This window comes from Trachinotus anak, unplaced genomic scaffold, assembly GCF_046630095.1.
Source record: "Trachinotus anak isolate AG129_WGS33_773 ecotype Australia unplaced genomic scaffold, CSIRO_AGI_Tana_v1 ptg000024l, whole genome shotgun sequence".
Classification (NCBI taxonomy): Eukaryota; Metazoa; Chordata; class Actinopteri; order Carangiformes; family Carangidae; genus Trachinotus; species Trachinotus anak.
The window spans coordinates 2,374,572-2,394,374 of record NW_027273875.1 but is presented as its reverse complement, the minus strand read 5'-3'; the positions used below and the strand labels follow the sequence as shown (position 1 = coordinate 2,394,374).

The following is a 19,803-nucleotide window of genomic DNA, read 5'->3' as shown; positions in this document are numbered from 1 at the left end:
TAGGTGGGTCTCAGGAATGATGAAGTGAAGTGCTGGTAAATTTTAATTTTCTTTGCTTAAAGGCCTAATGGTGGGTTCCAGATGGAGGAATGGAAAGGACTAATAATATGCCTTCTCCAAATGTGGAGTACATCCACTGAGGATCCGAGGGTTCTTACATAATGATGTCACCCTTTCATTTCCTGCTCCTCGTCCTTCCAGATAAAATAACACAAGAGAGCAGAAGACTGGAGCACGGCAGCTCCCAGCCCCCATAAACCTACCTTAATGGACAGTCTGATGGTTGGCCAAACAGGAGCGGCCCTGTTTACCAGCACACTGTGTTGGGGAATGCCGTTCCTTGTACAGTAAATATAACGTAGACTGTGCTGCGTCTTAGTTTGTTATCAGTATGCCCACATCTGGTCTGTATTACTTGTTTTTGTCGACATAAAAATGCATTGATGCACATAAGGGCATTCTGACACACAGACAAGAAGTTGAGGAACACACACACTTTCATAGACACACTCAGCTTAGTCATGACATCATGTTTGGCTTACAGTAAGTCTTAGTTATGTCCTGTTCTGGCCTGAATTTGGACGGCAGCAGAAAACAGGGCCGTGTGCAGAGGAAATAAGCAACAATGGAATGAGGGGAGGGGACCATCACAGATCACAAACATGTCGAGAAAAGAAAGTTGGCAGAGGGGAAATTGGAAGAGGATGAATAGTGAGCAGGGTTGAAAAAATGCAAGGGATTACATAAATCAAGCAACAGCGGGTGAGAAGAGAAGGACAGAGGATGAAAAGCAGACAGAAAGGGGGATGAGTGAGTGAAGGAGACAGACAACTGGAGAGAGTAAAGTGAACAGAGTGAGAGACCGAGGGAAAGAGAGTGAGAAGTGCTACGGTGGCTTCAGACAGCTCGGTCACAGCAGGTGTTTGTACATGCCAAGCTGACGAGTGTAAGAAACAAGCTGATGAATGATAAAGAGTTGGAGAAAGAGAGAGAGTGGAGGAGAAACAGAGTGCATGCCTCCCACAGCCCCCCCTGTTGTTGTCTTCGTCATCTCCTCTAGCCCTTATTTCATCAGGGAGGTTAACAGGGTTTTTTTTTCTGTTGCTCTTGTTTTTCTCCAATTTGAATTAACCAATGAAATTTAATTCAATTTTCAAACCATGATCCAGCATTTTATCATTAAACCACAAAGCAGGTTAAACTCCACCATGTTAATTCAGTATTGCCTTAAAAAACGTGTATCTTTTGTGTATCTCAGATTCTGTAACTACTTATTATTCTGACATTTAATTTGATCCCTTTTCTTCCATGTCCTGATTTTTTTTAAACCGTGTGTCAACCTGAAAAAACTCGCCAGATTTTGTACATTCATACATTCTGTAAGCTATATATTTTTCGATAATTTATAAATAATAATTGTGGCTACTGCAATTAATGTGATTAACATATTTATTGTTCATATATAATCTGTTGCATATTTCCCCTCGCTACATTCTGCTGGAACAACCTGATTTCTTCACAGGTATCTAATAATGTTATATCTGTGCTTTAGGCTGCCGAATACAATATCTTTGAGGGCATGGAGCTGCGTGGAGCCCCACTAGTGGTGATTTGCCAGGGGAAGATTGTTCTGGAAGATGGGAACCTCCATGTCACCTCTGGTGTGGGCCGCTTCATCCCCTGCTCTCCCTTCCCTGACTTTGCCTACAAGCGGGTTAAAGCCAGGAAGCAGGTAAATACAGGCTTTAAATACAGGACTACTGTCCAGCCCACAGTGTACTTACACAATACAACAATCAGCCGAGGTCATAGCCGAGGTGTTAGGATACCTGTACAATTTTTAATAGAAAATTGATTTGAAATGCTGAACATATGAAGACAAAAATAATTCATATAAGAACTTCTTTCAGCAGAAGGTTGAGCCATCATGGTGCTCACCACAACTGTTGAATTGCAAGTGAGCTCCAGTAACTGCAGTGTTAATAACACCAAAACAATGCCTGCTAAGCACCTTTTTGCCTAAATGAAAACAAGAATTATGTGAGGTGACGTGATAATCGATTGTGAGATGAGATAAGGAAGAAATTGGAGAAGGTGGGTGGTAAGAGTTAAAGTCTTTTGGATTGTAAGTGAGCAAGTACAGGAGTTTGGGCTGAGATAGAAGTCACAATGACAGAGAGAACAGCCGGTGGGAGAGATGGAGGTAGTGAAGTGGGATGTGGGGGAGTTACAGCAAGTCTGAGCTCAGCCACAGGGTGACAGCTGAACCTTGGAGGCTGAGGTCCATGCAGTGAGGGTGGTCGTGGCTTTGTCATCGTCATGGTTTTAAAAAGGATAGAGTGAGTTTGGATTTAGATAACTTTCCAAAGAGACCCACCGCACACTGTAAAAGAGTTACCAAAGTCTACAGTTAAAATGAGTCCCATATTTAAAATTGACTCTGGTTTTGCTAGACTCAAAGTTATGCAGGCATGCTGCCCTTAATACAGGAAAGGCCACAAGGTAGCTAAGGACCTTATAGTCTTTCCTGCAATAGAAATGTTGCAGGCTCTGTATCAGCAACAGCCAATGTGTCCATAGCAGGTCAGCAGAATTGATATTTAGACTGTCATTACAGCTTAAAATCTAAAGCCACATATTACACAGCTGCTTTAGTTTGAACATTTTTGGATATACCCCTCTTTGCTTTGTTGATATTGATATCACTCTCATGTCTGTACGCTAAATATAAAGCTATTGCCAGAAGCCAGTTAGCTTAACTTAGCATAAAGACTGGAAACAGGTGCAGACAGCTACTCTGGCTCTGTCCAAAAGCAATAAAATCCATCTACTAGCAACTCTAAAGGTCTCTATATAACACGCTCTATGTTGTTATCTCGTCTTAATCCATTCAAAAACCAAAGTGTAACAACTGGTGTCTGTTTGCTTGGCAACATCGCGATGAAGAGAAGTTCCAGTCTTTATGCTAAGCTAAAGTGGCTGCTGGCAGATGCTTCATATTTAGAGACATGAGAGTCATATCAGTTCACTCATGTCAGTCTTGGGAAGAAAGAGACTAAGTCTTTTTTACAAAATGTCTGTTTTAAATAAAATGAAGACAAATGGAAGACTGGTGAGAATATGCAGGGACAAATAACATTGTAAGGGTGACAAGTGCTGCAGCACGTAGCAAACCCAGAAGCAGACTTAAGAGAATCCAAAGGAATGGACAGCTGGATTAAATATTTCACGTTGGACTCAATTTAATATTCCTGTACACCACAAACATCAAAACCCAGAGAGCAATTGGGTTATTGTAAAGTTGCTGTATCTTGTCAGAAAGACAGGAAGTAATAGGGACATATAGCTCCTCTTGAGGATAAAGAATTCATTAGAAATATAAGTGACCCCATTTAACCATTTCATTTACAGCAGCGTAAAGTGAAAGCAGACCCTGCTTTCAGCTCTTGACATCTTTCTTATGGCTCTAGAAATCTCATTGTTCAACAATTTCCTAATTTTGCAGCTGGCTGCTGATGAGAAAACGGAGCTGTAGTAACAGTGTGCTGTTTATCTTGGTAGCGGTCACTGTTAGGCTTCCTTCGTGCACAGATGTCTCTTTTTAACTCTTGACTGAGCTTCCAAGATTCCACTGAGTCCTGCCACAGACAGACAGACAGAAAATGTTGACGAACAACATTAGGTTTCAACTTGCTTTAAAATATACAATGGATATACATTTTTTTTTTGTTCCAGTCTGTAAAAGACTTTGCTTGTGTATCTGTGTCTCTGAGTTTGTATTTGTATGTGTGGTTGTGTAAATCTGGAACTGGTTCTCAGCAGGAAAAGGCTCTCTGAAAAATGCATATATAATTCAGACACAAACAGTTACACAAACAACCATATAATGCTTAACAGGTGTGGACTCAAAACACTATGATGTCTCTCTCCGTTCTTACCCATCCTTTCTTCTTCCGCATCTTATTATGCCTCCTTATTTCTCTCTTAACCACCTCCATCTGTTCTTTTTGTTTGTCCTGTAGCTGGCAGTCCTGAGGGCAGTGCCCAGGGGAATGTACGACGGCCCGGTGTCTGAATTCTCCATGTCCCGTGGTGGTACCCCCTCTGCCTCAGCACGTACCTCTCCCACCAAACAGCCCGTCAGAAACCTGCACCAGTCTGGATTTAGTCTAGCAGGTAACCCTGCACCATGCGGTGAGCCCAGCTTCTTAATACAAACTCCTGGTCCTTCCTCATCTGTTCTTGGTCTGCATTGATTTTTACTGTACGTAGAACGTCAAAGGAGCATGCATGTGCGTCAGTGGATCCACCATCATACCCCATTTTATCTAAACTACTTCAAGCAGTGAAGTACAACAGTCATGTGATTTTTAGCATGTTGTTGTTCTGCATGAATGATGCATTCACAGTTCTTGGCGATGAGCCTCGAGCCTTTAGAGAAACCTAATAATCTCTTAATCCTGTTTCAAATGTTATGATAGTGTGCACAGTGTGACATGTATTTGTCTGCAGTATATCACACCGCTTTGTAAAAGTGGTTATGCAGCATTTATAGATAACAGCTTGTCTGTTTATGCATGTCATTAACTTGGCTGCCTTAGCGTCTTTGAGTTTTAATGAGCCACAATGTATTAAGTTAAATTTATGTACAGGCAGTTAAAGTTGGCTGTTTTTTCTCTTTTTGCTCTAGTGTGGTTTAACATGAAGTTAGAATTACACTAAATTAAAACCACCTCCAAATTAGGAGACCAGTACTTCTGTGTATTTCTGTGTTGTGCACATTGTACTAAGTAAATGATGGTTTCTATTATCCTGCATGTATTTTAAGATACTTGCATTCAGATTTTTTGTATTTTATTTCCAGCATGCACTCAAATGTATTTTGCACTACTCAAGAACTTATGGGTTTTATCTTTCTAACTCCAATCAGTCATTGTTTCTGATGACTCACCTCCAAAGAATGCATCTTTGAACCCTTTTCTCCTGCTGAATGCCTCACTTAAATGATCTCACACCTCTTAGATAAGTCACTTTTGAGGGCTCTTTAGGACACTGAGACCTCAAACTGCAGCCTCCTAGTTTTCTCCACAGTTGTACTTCCTGCAAGTCACACTGGTTATGAGTGTTGGCACAAGGCCTAAAATGTACAGCATACAATATTTCACTCCAGGCATTTAGACACAGTCTATTAAGAAAGCCGATCTAATGTGAGAGATCACAGCACTATGTATTCACATTCGACATCTGTTCCATTACGTAGGACTGCTGAGTGACAGTCTGATTGTGCCCATGTGTAAGGTCAGCGCAGGATTAGCTTAGATTGAGAAAACAAATGTGAGAAATTGTTTTTGTCTGGCTACCAAACAGTGAAACTTTGTACACATGGTAAAATCACGCACCACATAGTCAGTGTTTCCACAGTTTTATAATCAAACAGAACAACGGTAGCTATTAGCCAGTCATTCTGTCCTCCCTGACAGACTAAATGTGTCCGTGCGCAACTTTAAATCAATGAGAGCAACCTTGTTTAACCTGGAAGGACTGCAGCTGTATCCACCATGTTGCTGGCAGACTATTTTTAATAGTTGATAACGCCTTTTTTTGAAAGAACGGTTTACAGAATGCTGTTTAGCCTTTGGCTGTATTGTGCAACCTGTTTTTACAAGCGTGGCTGATGTGCGATACCTCATCGATGAAAAAAGAAGGTGACCTCCGCTGGAAAGAATTTCCACATTAGACTACATGAATTTACTGTAAAGGAGGGGGGTAACGGGGCTCCTGGTTTCCCAGGCCTCGTAATAGTTAGGTGTTTAAGTATGTGCGTACTCTTGTATGTTGTGCGTGTGCATATTTGTGCGTACTCTCAGAATGAGTCAGTCTCCTATCTATTTTAGTTTTTCCAGGGTCACCACCTGCAGAGTTGATTTACTTGTCTGGAGAGGAGATGTGAAGGGTTGTTTGCTTAGATGCAGTGTATCATAGTCTGACATCATGCTACTTTCCATTTATATACTCCCTGATAATTTGTTGCAGCAGACGCCCTGGCTCATCCTTTGGAAACACACTGCTTTATGTCAGACTGTAGCTTCTTTTGTTAATGTTTCAGCAGCACTCACATAGTATGGGCCGTTGAAATTGGCATTCATTTGTCATCAGTGACATACAACATCTATCATAGAAAATAATAATGAGTCTTGAAAAGTTTCGAGTGCCTGGAAAGTAATAATGTGAGTGTATGGCAGCAATTCTTTGTGTGCTATGACGACATAAAAGCTGTTCTATGGCTGAAAGAAGTGACAGATGACAACAGTACTAGTTTCCAGAGGAGTAAAAGGAGTAAAACTCATCCTCAGCATTGGTGTAGTCCCCCAGGTCTCCTACATCATTTATTAAATCAGTTTGTGGTGTCAAATTTTAAGTTTGGAAGAGCTGCTTTTGAGATTAGTAAAAAATAAATAAATAAATAAATAAATAAATAAATGCACACACTGGATCTACATTTCGGACATTTGTTGCCATCTCTGCCAAGACAAGACAATTATGGAAATCTGATTTGTAGCAATTACTTGAAATTCAAATCCTGCTGTTACAGTTTTCCTGATTTTCTTCATGGCCATTTCTTTGCAGACCAGCAGGAGCCCCCCATCTTTGTTCTTTCTTCCCATTCACTTAAATGCTCTTTTCCTTGTAACTCACTTTATCCTCTTCTCCTTTTCTCTGTCCAGGTCCCCCCACCCCAGATGACATCCCTATCAGGCCTGCTGGCCGGCGTATTGTAGTGCCCCCTGGTGGTCGTTCCAACATCACATCCCTCAGTTAAACAGCAGGAAGAGGAGGGGACGCATCCAGAAAACGGCAGCAGCCAGAGTGCAGGATTGAAAGAGGGAGGGAGGGAGAGAGGAGGAGGAGATGCAGAGGACCACGATTAGTTAAAATTTAAAAGAGCAAAACACTGAATCCTCATGCCTTACCTGTCACAATGCTACGTTGCTCAGATGAGAACAGTATCTCTTTTCCTGGGGAAATTTCTGACCAGGGTGGAGTATTTGGAAACGCTTCGAAAGGATTAAATTACCAAAGCGCAATACACATAACCCGTCTTAGCCTCACTTCTTCTCAGTACTAATATACTACATAGGCAGTGAAACATTTCCACTTTGGTGCTTTGGTAATTGGAAAACACACCAGTAAAACTGCATGCCATCACATTAAACAGGGAAGGAAAACAAAGGAAAATGGATACTGCTTTTCTCAGAATGATGCTATGGTTCTTTCATCCTGTTTGGCTTTCAATGTCACCCTCTTTTCAGTAGCTTGCTTTCTCCATAGTCAGCAAAACATAACATTAGATCCCACATTAGCCATGTATTATCATGCAGTTGTTTAGCTCTAGGTGGCATTGTATATACAGTAGATGTAATGTAGCTTTGTGAATGATGTTGTTGCAGCCAGTTCGGGTTTACTGGACCAAGTAAAAGGTGTTTATCACATCTTAGAGCAGGAGTGCTGGTGGACATGGAGCTGCATGGACCACATTCACATGGGTGACGTGATCCATGATCCTTTTGCTCCCCTACTCTGAGGTGCTTGATGAACACCATCCCCATGATGTATTGATTACATAATTATTGATGTTTTAAAAAAAGGAAGATGGACACATCTGCTTAAGAAAAGAGTTTGTGAAGACAAAAGAATAGAAAAAAGAAATATTAGAAATGATTCTACTATTCTTTATCCCAAAAGGTTTATGTCAAGTTTGTTTGTTTTTTTTCCTTGCACCCCATCATGGCTGTATAAAAAAGAACAGTGTAAGAATCCGTCCTTTGCATTTGCTTCTAGCTTATTGCCTGCTTCTGTCATCCTGGTATCATCTTGAGAAGGACAATAGATGAAAAAAAGAACAAGAACCTGAACAAGAAGTACAAACTCAACAGTTCCTTGTAGATCAACCATAGCTTGTAAAGAAGAGCTGTGCAATCAAGGGCAACTACTTAAAAAAAAAGATGCAATTAAATGATTATGTAACAAAAATCTGCTTTCAGATAACAGCACTTCACCTCTGGCTTTACTTTTTCATTCTTGACAAACTGGGCTCTCATTTTAGGACAAGAGGAAAGACCATCATTCCCTTGTCATCTCAACATAGCCACCTAACACAATCCTGACCAAAACTAATTCAACATCAGCCTGAATATGATCTGAAACACTCTGGATCTGATTGTGTCAGGGGGGGCTCAGACCTTTAATGTCTCTGCTGTTTTCTGATAAGGCAGAGGATTGTGGTGCAGTGAGGAAAGCCTTTATTTTTGTTGCTGTCCCACTGTGGGGGAGGGAGGGAAGGAGATGGCATTTTTATTTGGCAGTGGTGTGGCAATCTCTGAGGCAGGCACAAACGGTGGTTTGTTGTATTTATGTTAGTTTGACAACCTTTGTTATTGTTTTTATGTTGTTTCTTTTTTTACTGTTGTATCAAAACCCAGAAATGGCAGGTCAACAATAAGGTGTGTTGTGGAGGTATGATTTGTTTCCTGAATAAACATGAGTTGCAACTGACTGACTGATATCTCATTTTTAAAAATATATTATTCAACTTCGCATCAAGACATTTGCACCCATGGTTGGAATAAAAATAAAGGCTTATATGAATAGTCTTATTAATCAATAGAATTGTTCCCTCTGGAAAGAAACTCAAAGGCTTCACTATCATTCAATCAAAAATGTGAAAGTAGTCCTTTTCTCTGATTGACAATATATTGTAAATGATACAAAAAAAAGGCCTCTAAGTACCTCTCAGCAGCACATATTCACAACAGCAAACAGGCAAAATAACTTCACATCTATAATTTGTATAAAATGTCATTGTTTCTCAATAAACCAGATTGTCTTGACGCACTATATCTTTGTGTATTAAGTGTATGAACACCTTATTCCCCCAGACAGTGAGTCACGGCTGCGACGGAGCAGTTTACGTTCAATGAATAATACACATAATCTAAACAAGACTGGATAAGGTGTCATTGTTTCAACAGCAGCACCACTTCCAGCAACAGTGAATAACCTCCTTTTACTGGACTGATTCAGCCAGACACATCACATGTCAGATCTGTTACATTTCTAATAAACTAGTAAAAAAGGAAAAGCCGTGGGAAGATGAAGTTTGTTTGCTTTAACTGCACTATACTGCTGTAGTGGCTGGTTGGGATTAGATTTCAAAGCTGGGCGAAATGAAGTCTTTTATTGTTGAATAGTGTTCTCCCTTACCTTAACCTAACCTGATCCCTAACCCTTACTAAGTGTGTCTTATGATGCTTGCCTGACCCGAACCAGTTATCTCTGCTAACCATACCAGCCTAAGTCCTAACCCAATCCATTGAAGGGGCTTCTACAGGAATCATTTTAATGGGAAGGAAACACTATTTAAAGGTGGAACAGACTTGGACACCAAACTGACTCAACGTTGCCAGATTGGCGATTTTCTGCCCAGCTGTTTTTCTTTTGGTAAAAGTTCATTTGGGTTGTTAGAGTTTGGGCTATTTTTTGTACCATTAGAGCAGTTTCTGCCTATAAAATGTTTCAAATATAGGCCTAAGGGAGGCAGGGTGACAAATTAGGCCAAAATGCTGTGAGGGACAGGTGCAGCAGGTGCTCTGAAAACAACAGGAAGTTGGTGTTTGGCCCTCTTAACAATCCTGTGTTGAAGCAGCGATGGTGGCAGTGACAGCACAGGCAATGGAGGTAATGAAGCTAGGCTACATCCAGTTGCTGGAATTTGGAGTCATAATTCAGTCAAATCTGAACACGGAGACATGACAGACATATTTTAAGACTTACGCGTTACAGCAGCTCCACACCAGTGTTCCTCAATGGCATTTCCTCAAATAGTTACTGGGGCCTTTACCTCAACTGCGGAAGGTAACACGGACCCTTATTAGAGGCGGGCTTTTAGCACTAGGTTCCTCTGCTTGGCACAAGTGGCCATACAGGTATTTTAGCACAAAGCCTTGTAGTATTTCTCTCCCGTGAGACGTTTCTCACAAATAGCAATTTTAGGGTCCAGGCATTGTGAACATCTAAATACGGCGAATTTGCACAACACAGTGAAGAACTGTGCTGAAAAGATGCTAGTGTGAGCTAATCCAGGTAGCTATGGCAACATGTTGGCATCACTGTCGTGAACACGCGCCCGTAAGCAGGATTCACCCAACACAGGAGAGGAGTTCCACCTGAAGGTACCTGTAATTTCCTGTGCATTTCGTATGAAACCTGATGAAACTTTTCATAACTGTTCAATAAAAACAGAGTTGTACATTGTTTCGTTTTAGCTAACGTTTAGATAGTTTCGCCAGCTGCTAACTTTGGCCTAGCCCCAGGTCGATTTTCAGCTAATACATTTTCGGTTAGGGGAACGTTTCGCGAACGATTCTGGAACGTTCGTTAAAAGTTGTTTTGTGGAACCGTTAGAGAATCGAACGTTCGTTAAAAGTTGTTTTGTGGAACCGTCAACACCATCATCCCGGCTCTGCTGCAGGACAAGCTCTCCCAGCTGAGCGTGCCTGACTCCACCTGCAGGTGGATCACTGACTTCCTGTCTGACAGGAGGCAGCACGTGAAGCTAGGAAAGCACGTGTCTGACTTCCAGACCATCAGCACTGGATCCCCGCAAGGCTGTGTTCTTTCTCCTCTGCTCTTCTCCCTGTACACCAACACCTGCACCTCCAGCCATCAGTCTGTCAAGCTCCTGAAGTTTGCAGACGACACCACTCTCATTGGACTCATCTCTGATGGCGATGAGTCTGCCTACAGGTGGGAGACTGAGCGTCTGGTGACCTGGTGCAGGCAGAACAACCTAGAGCTAAACGCTCTGAAGACAGTGGAAATGATAGTGGACTTCAGGAAGAGCCCAGCCCCACCCACCCCCATCTCCCTGTGCGACTCCCCCGTGGCTACCGTGGAGCATTTTCGCTTCTTGGGAACCACCATCACACGGGATCTCAAATGGGAGCTAAACATCAGCTCCCTCATCAAAAAAGCTCAGCAGAGGATGTATTTCCTGAGGCAATTGAAGAAGTTCAACCTGCCAAGGACTATGATGGTGAACTTCTACACCTCCATCATCGAGTCCATCCTCACCTCCTCCATCACCATCTGGTACGCTGCTGCCACGGAGAGGGACAATAACAGACTGCAGCGTATCATCCACTCTGCTGAGAAGGTGATTGGCTGCAATCTTCCGTCCCTCCAGGACCTGTACGCCTCAAGGACTCTGAGGCGTGCAGGGAAGATTGTAGCTGACTCCTCCCACCCTGGACACAAACTCTTTGAGACACTCCCCTCTGGCAGGAGGCTGCGGTCCTTCAGGACCAAAACCTCTCGCCACAAAAATAGCTTCTTCCCATCTGCTATTAGCCTCATCAACAAGGCTAGAGAGCCCCACTGTTGCTGATCAATTGCACCAATCACCAGGAAAAATTCCTTGTATGTGAAAACATACTTGGCAATAAAACTGATTCTGATTCTGATTCTGATTCTGATTCGTTAGAGAATCGAACGTTCGTTAAAACTTGTTTTTGTGGAATCGTTAGGGAATCGAACGTTCGTTAAAAGTTGTTTTGTGGAACCGTTAGAGAATCGAACGTTCGTTAAAAGTTGTTTTTGTGGAATCGTTAGGGAATCGAACGTTCGTTAAAAGTTGTTTTTGTGGACGGTTCCACAACAGAGAACGTTTCTGGAAGGTTATGTTTTTATACCTTTTGTATAAGTCACATCTCTTAACTTTCTTCTGGTTCAATGACAGTAAATCAGAGATTGTTTTATTTGGCTTGTTAAGCCTGTTGCTGATGACCAAGGAGTGCTGTTTGAGTCTGCTCAAGTCAGTAAAACTACAACTACAGTCCTGCTTTCTTCACTTAAATAGCACCAAAAATATTTTATCCTCTTCTGACCTAGAGAAAGTCATACACGCTTTTATCTCTTCAGCTTCGGAGCCTGCTGCTCTAACTCCATTTACTCTTGGTTGAGCCAAAGTTCAGTTCAAAAGTGCAGCTGGTTCAAAATTTAGTTAAAAGGATTTTTAAATAATTCAAGGAAAAAGGATCACACCATCCCTTTCTTGGTATCTCTTCACCAGGTACCTATTCATTGTAGAACTGCTTTCAAAATTCCACTTATAATATTGAAGGTTAAATGTTATGATGACAACTTAGTGTTTTTGTTTGTTTCGTAATATATTTTGCTGTGTTTTAATTTATCCCACATTTGAATTTATTATTTTGGTGTTTCTTTGCTCTGTGAAGCGCTTTGCAACATCACAGACTCTGATCGTGCGAGATTATGGTGTATCCGAACTGTATGTAAATGTGGCTTAGTGCTATGAACACCGCTTGCTATGAAAAAAAATTAACAAAAGGACAAATTCATGACACTCTCATTGTGAGAGTATATAAATATAAATAAACAAAACAAATCTGTTGCTAAATTCAGCAACGATGTAAGATGGCTAAAGCACACAATCAGTCCCATTGTGTTTCTTATTACATGCACTCAACCTCACTGTGAGGTCCAGCAGTAAAACTGCTGCGAGGTCCCACATGCATCGTTTAATGGTGAGTAAATGTCTCCTGACATCACAGTAATTATGTCAGATGGTAGAAATGACGATCGTAAAGTGCAGACTAGGTTTGGACAGAGAGATGAGTCAGCAAGCTCAGTCTAAACTCGAGTGGTTTGTGTTGGTTGCATGTTAGTGGGAAAGTATAAATGACTGCAATGAGAAAATATTTCTGGAAAGGATATGGATGTACAGTGGTTGTTATTATTCATTCCTTTCTTTTCTTAAATAATAAAAATCTTACTTCTGTGTGTGCATGAACAGCAATTTCATAACAGCAAATATTTTTAACATTGATGTGATACACCAAGATTGGCTGCTTTTATCTGTGATGATATCAGGCAGGCTGGGGGAGCATTTATCAGCTGAAAATCCCCCTCAGATCAGCCATTAATGTGGAAAAGTGCTGACTCAGCTTAGGGACTGTGCCTTCTAGATGACCTTGGGAAGTGGTGGACTCTCTAAACTGTGGATGTGTGTGGGTGAGAGAGAGAATAAGAAAAGCATATAGAGCATTTTGGTGCTGAGGATGCTCTATCAGGTAAAGAGAGTAACACTTACTTAGAGCCAGTTCATGTGAAGATAAACAGTGACCGCTGAAGTCAACTTCATGAATGGGAAATGCTTTTTGTTTCCGCTCCCTCTCCTGTCATATTTAAAATGTGTTCAATGCTTGTCTTTTTGGCTGAATATATTTTTGCATGTTAAACATAGGTTTACATATCAAGTCTCTCCACCCTCTGCATGTTATTAACTGTACTTCTAGTTAGTTACCACTGGGGGGCAGCATTGTATTTAGGATAGTGGAGAAAAATCTTATATTCAAGTTTAATTTAGGGTATAACAACCATCTAGTATGACTAACATCCTTTTCCTGTTTTTTAATATCCTTTCACTATTCTTGATATTGGTAAAAAAAAACTTTTGTTACCAATGCCATTTTTTCCCCATTTTACTTATAATTCTTATTCAATTATTATTCAGGTAATTCAGAAAGACAAAGTGAAATAAAGGACGAGGCAGATTCAGAAAAAAAAGTCATTATTTAAGGCACACCTTAATAGTTTGCAACTCCATCACATTTGAATACAATAAACACGCAGTGACAACTGAAGGACAACAAAACCTTAATATGAAATTCACAAGTGTGGAACAATTCTATTCCCAGACTAAATTATTTTTTTATAGACGTTTTCTTGAACAATTGTATACCTGGGTCAAATACTATTTGTCAATGATTATTTCATACCGTCACTTTTTGGAAGAGTAAAATCTGCAACATCAGATGATTACTAACTTGATGCAATAAACCTAATCCATGTGGTGCTCCTATGAACAAATTAAGATAATCATTTCACAAATATTACTGACTTTGGGTTTACCCATGATTAGTCCATCTATCTAACTGTCCCACTATATCTTACAACTTCTACAGGAAACCAGCTTTGGATCTGTAAAATTACATCAGTGACAACGACGACAACAACAACAACAACAACACAAAGGTAAGTCAAAACACTGTACCAATTTTCAATAGAAAAGTGCCAACAGTTTTGAATTGAAAATGTTTTAAATATAATTACAAGTATTAATAGACTTGAAAGGATTGAGTCATATTGCAGATAGATAGGATCAAGGTCAATAGAATGATGAGGCATTAGTAGAAATCACATTTACTTATTGATTGTGAAAAAAGCTCAGGTTTTTACTACCTCCATGTACAGTTTAAGGGAATTAGCTGTGCGCCATATCTACGGTGTAAGGCTTCCCTCTGCCAGCTTCAGAGGCAGGTGTGGCTCCTTGTGATGTGGCGCTGTAGCCCAGCCTACATTAAAATTTCACAGTGTGAATGGGGGTTGTTGACTTGCCTGATATTTATTTGTTTCCTTCATTGTTTTCTGGTTAACAACTAATAATGTGAAAAATTGTGAAAATCTATATTGAGATTTATTTCCCCTGTTGTCATCCAGCTGGTGCTGAATTTCAGATTACTGTTGAATACCATCTGCACATGACTGTTGCTGCAGAAGCAGACTGCAAATGCATTATTCTTCCGCGGGAGCAATTAATTGCAAAACAAATTCACAGACTTATCTGGTGGCACAGATGTGATTGTATTCAACACAAAACAGGAAGGACGTTAAAAAATTACTTGACAAAAACAATTTTCAATGCAGACAGTAACTGAAAGATGAATCTTATCTAGGACTCAGCTTAATCCTTGTCTATAAAACCATTCCTAAGGGAATAAGTATTCACTCACAGTTTAAGATTTTGTTTGTCTCTCTGTGCATAAATGCTACAATTTATGAAGAAGCATGTGCAAAGCAAGGTTCAGTGCAGAACATATAACATCTACCATCTACCTTTACTATGTATTCATAGCTTTATTTGAAGACCCACCTGGTCATTTGCAGATTGAGGCAAAGGTTAGTCCAAATGGTGAGCGTTTAAAAGATTTTAAAACAAAAATCTCTCATCAAACTTGGTTTGGTCAAAGCTTTCAGCCACATCTAGTTAACTAAGCAGCTTCATATAAACTTCCAAGGTCAAGAATAGACTGTCAAGCTTAATTTTAAAACCATTGTTTTTTTTTTTACTTCATTTCAAAATTCGGTGTTGGCTCAATAGTAACTTAAAGCATACAGAAGTAAAGAAAACTTAGAGCATGTTTTGTCTATATCTGCAGCTGTTAGAGCTGATCCATTGTGCCAAATGTTGCAGTCCTACCTTCTTTGTTAGCTTGACTAGCAGAGCTAAGCATAATGACCCTTACAGCCATGTAACTGCTGCTATGAAAAAGTGAGCCATTCACGCTCAAGCCTACAGTTCAGCTCTTTAAATTCTATCTTAGAGGAATCTGTGGTTGCCGTGGTAAAAACAAAGGCCTCGTTTTACCTTATTAACCTCTCCATTTTAATGTTTTGTACTCTTAGTGTCATGCTCGACTCTCAAGGCATGTAGATCGCATGGAACAAAGCCATCCACCCGAGTGTTTCTTTTCCAGTGTACAGTATGTTGCCAACTCAGCTCCTCGTGCCATGCCATTCAGTGAAGCACTGGAGAACCACTGTTATATTTAAATAACTGTAATTAACCAGAAAATGCCTTGTCCCGCTCAAGACAGCAGCATCACAAGCAGCTTTCAGCCATAGTTGACCACATCAGACTTCATATAACAGCTGAGCAGGTGTGCCATGGTCTTCTTTTTGGCAGGGAGGTGACCTCTTTTTCACTTCAGCACACTGCCCAGAGTAGAGGTTGAGCAGACCTTAGAGCACCAGAGTGATGTAAGGGAGCATGACATGAGTGACACTCTGCAGAGAGTCATTGTTTTTGGTGACAGGAAAGTGAAAAGCCTGGCTCTGGTATGGCTGCTGCTCCAGGAGTCCATTTCACTCCAGCAGTTCTGGAGCTCTTGAAATTGTCTTTTTTTTTTTTTTTTTTTAATCTTTTTAAAATCTTTTTTAAAATGTAGATTGTGAACAGTGATGCACAGGTGCATACAATGCTGCATTTGTTTGTGTAAGATGAAATAGTGGTGCAGGAACACTGAAGACCAGTTCTGAGTGCCTATGCTGATAGGACAATAGGTGTCTAGGTGTAAATTGCTGATCTACAAGCTGTGGGCAGGTGCAAGTGATAAAGTAGTAAGCAGGGATCTCATATAAGACCTATCCTGGTAGGTAGGCAGCCGGCTCAACATTGTTATTCTGTCCATCCTCTATTGCCTTGTTCTTCTCACTCATTGACAGCTCAGAAGACTCTGAGTCCACCACTTTCTTTGACCTGTTGAGTAAAGAAAATCTCTTGTTAATATTGAACAGATGCTAGTACCTTAAGAAAGCATAACATAAACATAACATAAAAGTCTGTTCTATAAAAAACAGAAAAGAAGTCCAAATCATGTTCTAGGCAGTTTATATTTTTATTGTGTTAGAGCCAAAGTGGGCAACTAATGTGATTGTTATTTTATCATTTGAGCTGTGATGGCCAAAGGTAGGTACTAATGTTGTTTACTGCCAGTGTACCCTTCCATTTTTCCTACCATTTACAGTTGAGCCATACTTCATAGTTCTTTCTAAAATAATTGGTTGACTGATTTTTAACTTCTCATAAAAAGCACTTTATGAAGTTGATGTATTCTTTCTTTAAAGAAATGCTGCTTTGCATTGACTTTACATCTTTGACTTTGACTGGTAGCATCATTTTCTGATCTTATGAAATATCTTATTAAATATATTCTATCCTAGTCTTATTATTTAGCTCTACGAGATGTGGCTTCCACTTGCATGAGTCAAGTCCTCATCTGTTTTAACATTTACTTATGCAAATCAGTGGTGAATGTTATTCCTGGACTTATCTTTAATGTATTCGGTTTTGGATTTACTTCCAGAAACATCATCAACATAATTCTCATTCTACATTATATAGTCAACATGGGGGACAGTTGCTGTGTTTCTGCCTTGATCACACACCCACATACTGTATACAGACCAGATCTTCTGCCACAAATAGCCACATTACTTTTCATTCACACCATCCTACATGCTTTCACCAACCAGCAAATAAAACTGTTGGTCAACAAACTACAGATCGTTTTATTCACCATGAGTATTCATTACAAATCCTGTGTAAAAAGAACATAAATTGTTAAAAGGCCTGCATTAGATTTGAAGAAGAGGCATCATTAGGTCCACAACAATGACAGTTGTGGTGTTTCTGCCATGCCCATTATTTCTCAGAAAGATGTACAGTATTTGTTGTAGGGAAAGGCAGGTAGTCGAGGTTCCTTACTTTTCTCTGTTGAAGACAATGAAGTCTCTCTGGACATTATCCAATCGCTGCTGCAAATGACCATTCTGGAGGAGAGACAAACACAGAACAACATCAGCAGCTTAACAACCAGTGCTGACAATTCTGGGAAATCAGGAACAGAATATGACAGGACCTGTCATAAGTCACTATTATTGCCAGCTACAGATTCAGAATCAGTTGCATTGAATTTACTTAACTATTTTCGTGTCACTAGTTAGGGGTGTAACAACTTCAAGTTTTGTGGTACCTGCTGGCAAACATGACCCCACACAGTAAATTTTCACTGTACACATCACTGTCCTCATATTAGTTTCTTCTCCTTTAATAACATGCCAGAAGAGGAATTTGACCTAGCTTTAGAGGACTCTTATGCCCTGATGTCTCCACCTGTGCCATGTACTCATACATATTTGGCCCACTTAATCATGTGAGAACATCCGGCTCTGTCATGCCAGGCTGTCCTCACACCACTGTGGTGCCAAGACAAGTAGACAGGTGCTTTCTCACTCTCCCAAGGAGACATTGAGGAGAGAGATCATAGAGATACATCATCATTATAACACTGGACTGTGTGCGTGCGTGCGTGCGTGCGTGCGTGCGTGCGTGTGTGTGTTACAGAGAGACAAAGTAGCAGAACCACAAGAACATAACAGGTAGAAAATGAACAAATGCTGCAGACTGTTGTCAACAGTAAGTCCACCAACTTGGGACATTCAAAATGCAGCTATGAGGACCCACTTTAGAGGGCATGCAGCGTTCAGACATCAGGTCCCACATGCACATATATACACTGCTTTCCCACAAACTCCAGCATTCTTCAATTCTCCAGCAAACTCCAAGCTCAGGCTCTATGAAGCCTCTTCAGGAGAGAAATGGCTGACTCCCTGCCCAGAGCTGTCAGTCACACAGCCCAGCACAGAGGCTCTGTACAGGTGCTGTCACAGTGGGGGAGCAGCCACTGACAGACCCAAAACGACAATTAAATTAGGGCAGGAACATAAAGGAAGAAAGAGAGCGAAGATGGAGTCATGTATGTATTTGAAAACTGAACGAAAACAACACAAAGCGAGAAGAAGTGTACGTTTTATAATAATTTTACACGCATGCAAGAGAGAGGGGGAGAGGGTGAAGAAATAAGAGGCGGGTCTGTGATTGACACATTTTAAGTGAAAGTGAAAAACAAAGTTTCTTTACCTGTGGGTTTATGGTTAAGGGTCTCTGTCAGAGCAGTATCACAAAGGAAAACGTCAGATTCACATGAACACAGGAGGAATGTAACTACATAACCAGAACAGGGTGTGCTTATGTGGGGGTGATGCAGGCTACAGAAAGGACAAAGAAACTAACAGGCAGACAGAGACAGAGGAGGAATACTGTACATCATTTGTCAAACCACAGTGAAAGATGTGATCCAAAAAAAAAAAAAAAAAAAAGATATGACAGATGAGACACAATGTATGATGTAGCGTCTCCCTGATGCAGTCATAATGGCATATTCTTAGCTCTAAAGGTATGACAGAACCTGACAATAAAAACACTTGTCATTTCAAGTGCTCCCTATCTGGATAAAATCCAATGCAATTTAATAGACTGTAATTTACACTTAGCCACAAATTTGCATCTCCATCAGCCAGTTCATGAATCTGTATGCATCAAGCTTGGTTTCCTTAAACTACATGCAAGTCAGCATAAACCCTTTTGTGGTGCAGTGCACCTGAAGCCGTTTTGTAACTACCGAAAACAATAACAGTTTGACTATTCTAGCAACTATGAAAGACTGGCATAGATTGAGTACAAGCAATCCTTCCATTTTATCACCTTTGTAGTTATTTAGACTTGTGAGGAGTAGCTTCTCTATTTGTACAAGCATAGATCTTGCTAAAATGCATTTGAAACCATCTGAAATGGCGAAGTGTAAATAAATTATAAACCTGTCAAAATGTCACTTTGCTCTCTTAGTTATTTAGTCATGCCATATAGACTCTGAATTAATTCATATTCAAGCAGAACTCCACAGTAATGTCACAAACTCTTGTCACTGCACTTTGCTAAGGTTTTGTACCTTCACTTAGCACTGATATTGTATACTAGTATAGGGCGCAATGGGACTTTACAGCAAGCATCCCAAACTGACATCCCCAGATATAAAAATAGGAGCCTTGGAAAAAACCCTACATTGGATTAACTGTAATAAGATTTTACAGTAATCTTGTATTCTTACTTTAGAGTGCAGTTGACAGATGTACATAGCCAGAAACTTTGTGTAACTACACTTTGGCTTTAAATCCAGCCTGTAAAAAGGTTTGATAACATACCTATTTTTCTCCGTTTTTTTTCTTGAACACCTGCTTTGTCCTTCACCACCTCTCTACTGTGTA

General features: G+C 40.4%; 3 protein-coding genes and 1 long non-coding RNA gene across 13 annotated transcripts in view; 2 read left to right on the top strand and 2 right to left on the bottom strand.

The window, feature by feature from the left end:
* The window catches only part of dpysl3 (dihydropyrimidinase like 3), a 42,102-nt gene extending 33,549 nt beyond the window's left edge, over nt 1-8,553 (top strand). For 3 of the 5 annotated variants that reach the window (XM_071460540.1, XM_071460543.1, XM_071460542.1), the window contains exons 12-14: nt 1,553-1,732; nt 4,023-4,194; nt 6,726-8,553. In XM_071460540.1, coding sequence (XP_071316641.1) covers nt 1,553-1,732; nt 4,023-4,194; nt 6,726-6,820 — 447 coding nt within the window. In that variant the 3' untranslated portion in view covers nt 6,821-8,553. The remainder of the gene's footprint in view (nt 1-1,552; nt 1,733-4,022; nt 4,195-6,725) is intronic. The other 2 variants (XM_071460541.1, XM_071460544.1) reach the window with 1 other exon arrangement.
* Nucleotides 4,133-9,966, bottom strand: LOC139607569 (uncharacterized). 2 transcript variants are annotated; one of them, XR_011684870.1, is made up of 3 exons: nt 9,832-9,966; nt 4,952-5,100; nt 4,133-4,262 (listed from the first exon to the last, which is right to left on the bottom strand). It is a non-coding gene; the product is annotated as an uncharacterized lncRNA (long non-coding RNA). The 2 variants fall into 2 exon arrangements; XR_011684869.1 differs by lacking the exon at nt 9,832-9,966 and adding an exon at nt 6,697-6,869.
* The window catches only part of LOC139607568 (cytokine-like protein 1), a 76,426-nt gene continuing 65,313 nt past the window's right edge, over nt 8,691-19,803 (top strand). The window contains exons 1-3 of one of the 5 annotated variants that reach the window (XM_071460547.1): nt 10,240-10,482; nt 11,647-11,869; nt 14,043-14,112. The gene's annotated coding sequence lies outside the window, so the exon portion shown is untranslated. The other 4 variants (XM_071460548.1, XR_011684868.1, XM_071460546.1 and 1 more) reach the window with 4 other exon arrangements.
* stk32a (serine/threonine kinase 32A) overlaps nt 13,632-19,803 on the bottom strand; it is a 63,155-nt gene continuing 56,983 nt past the window's right edge. The window contains exons 12-13 of the mRNA XM_071460545.1: nt 17,405-17,469; nt 13,632-16,396 (exon numbers count right to left, since the gene is read on the bottom strand). Coding sequence (XP_071316646.1) covers nt 16,282-16,396; nt 17,405-17,469 — 180 coding nt within the window. The 3' untranslated portion in view covers nt 13,632-16,281. The remainder of the gene's footprint in view (nt 16,397-17,404; nt 17,470-19,803) is intronic.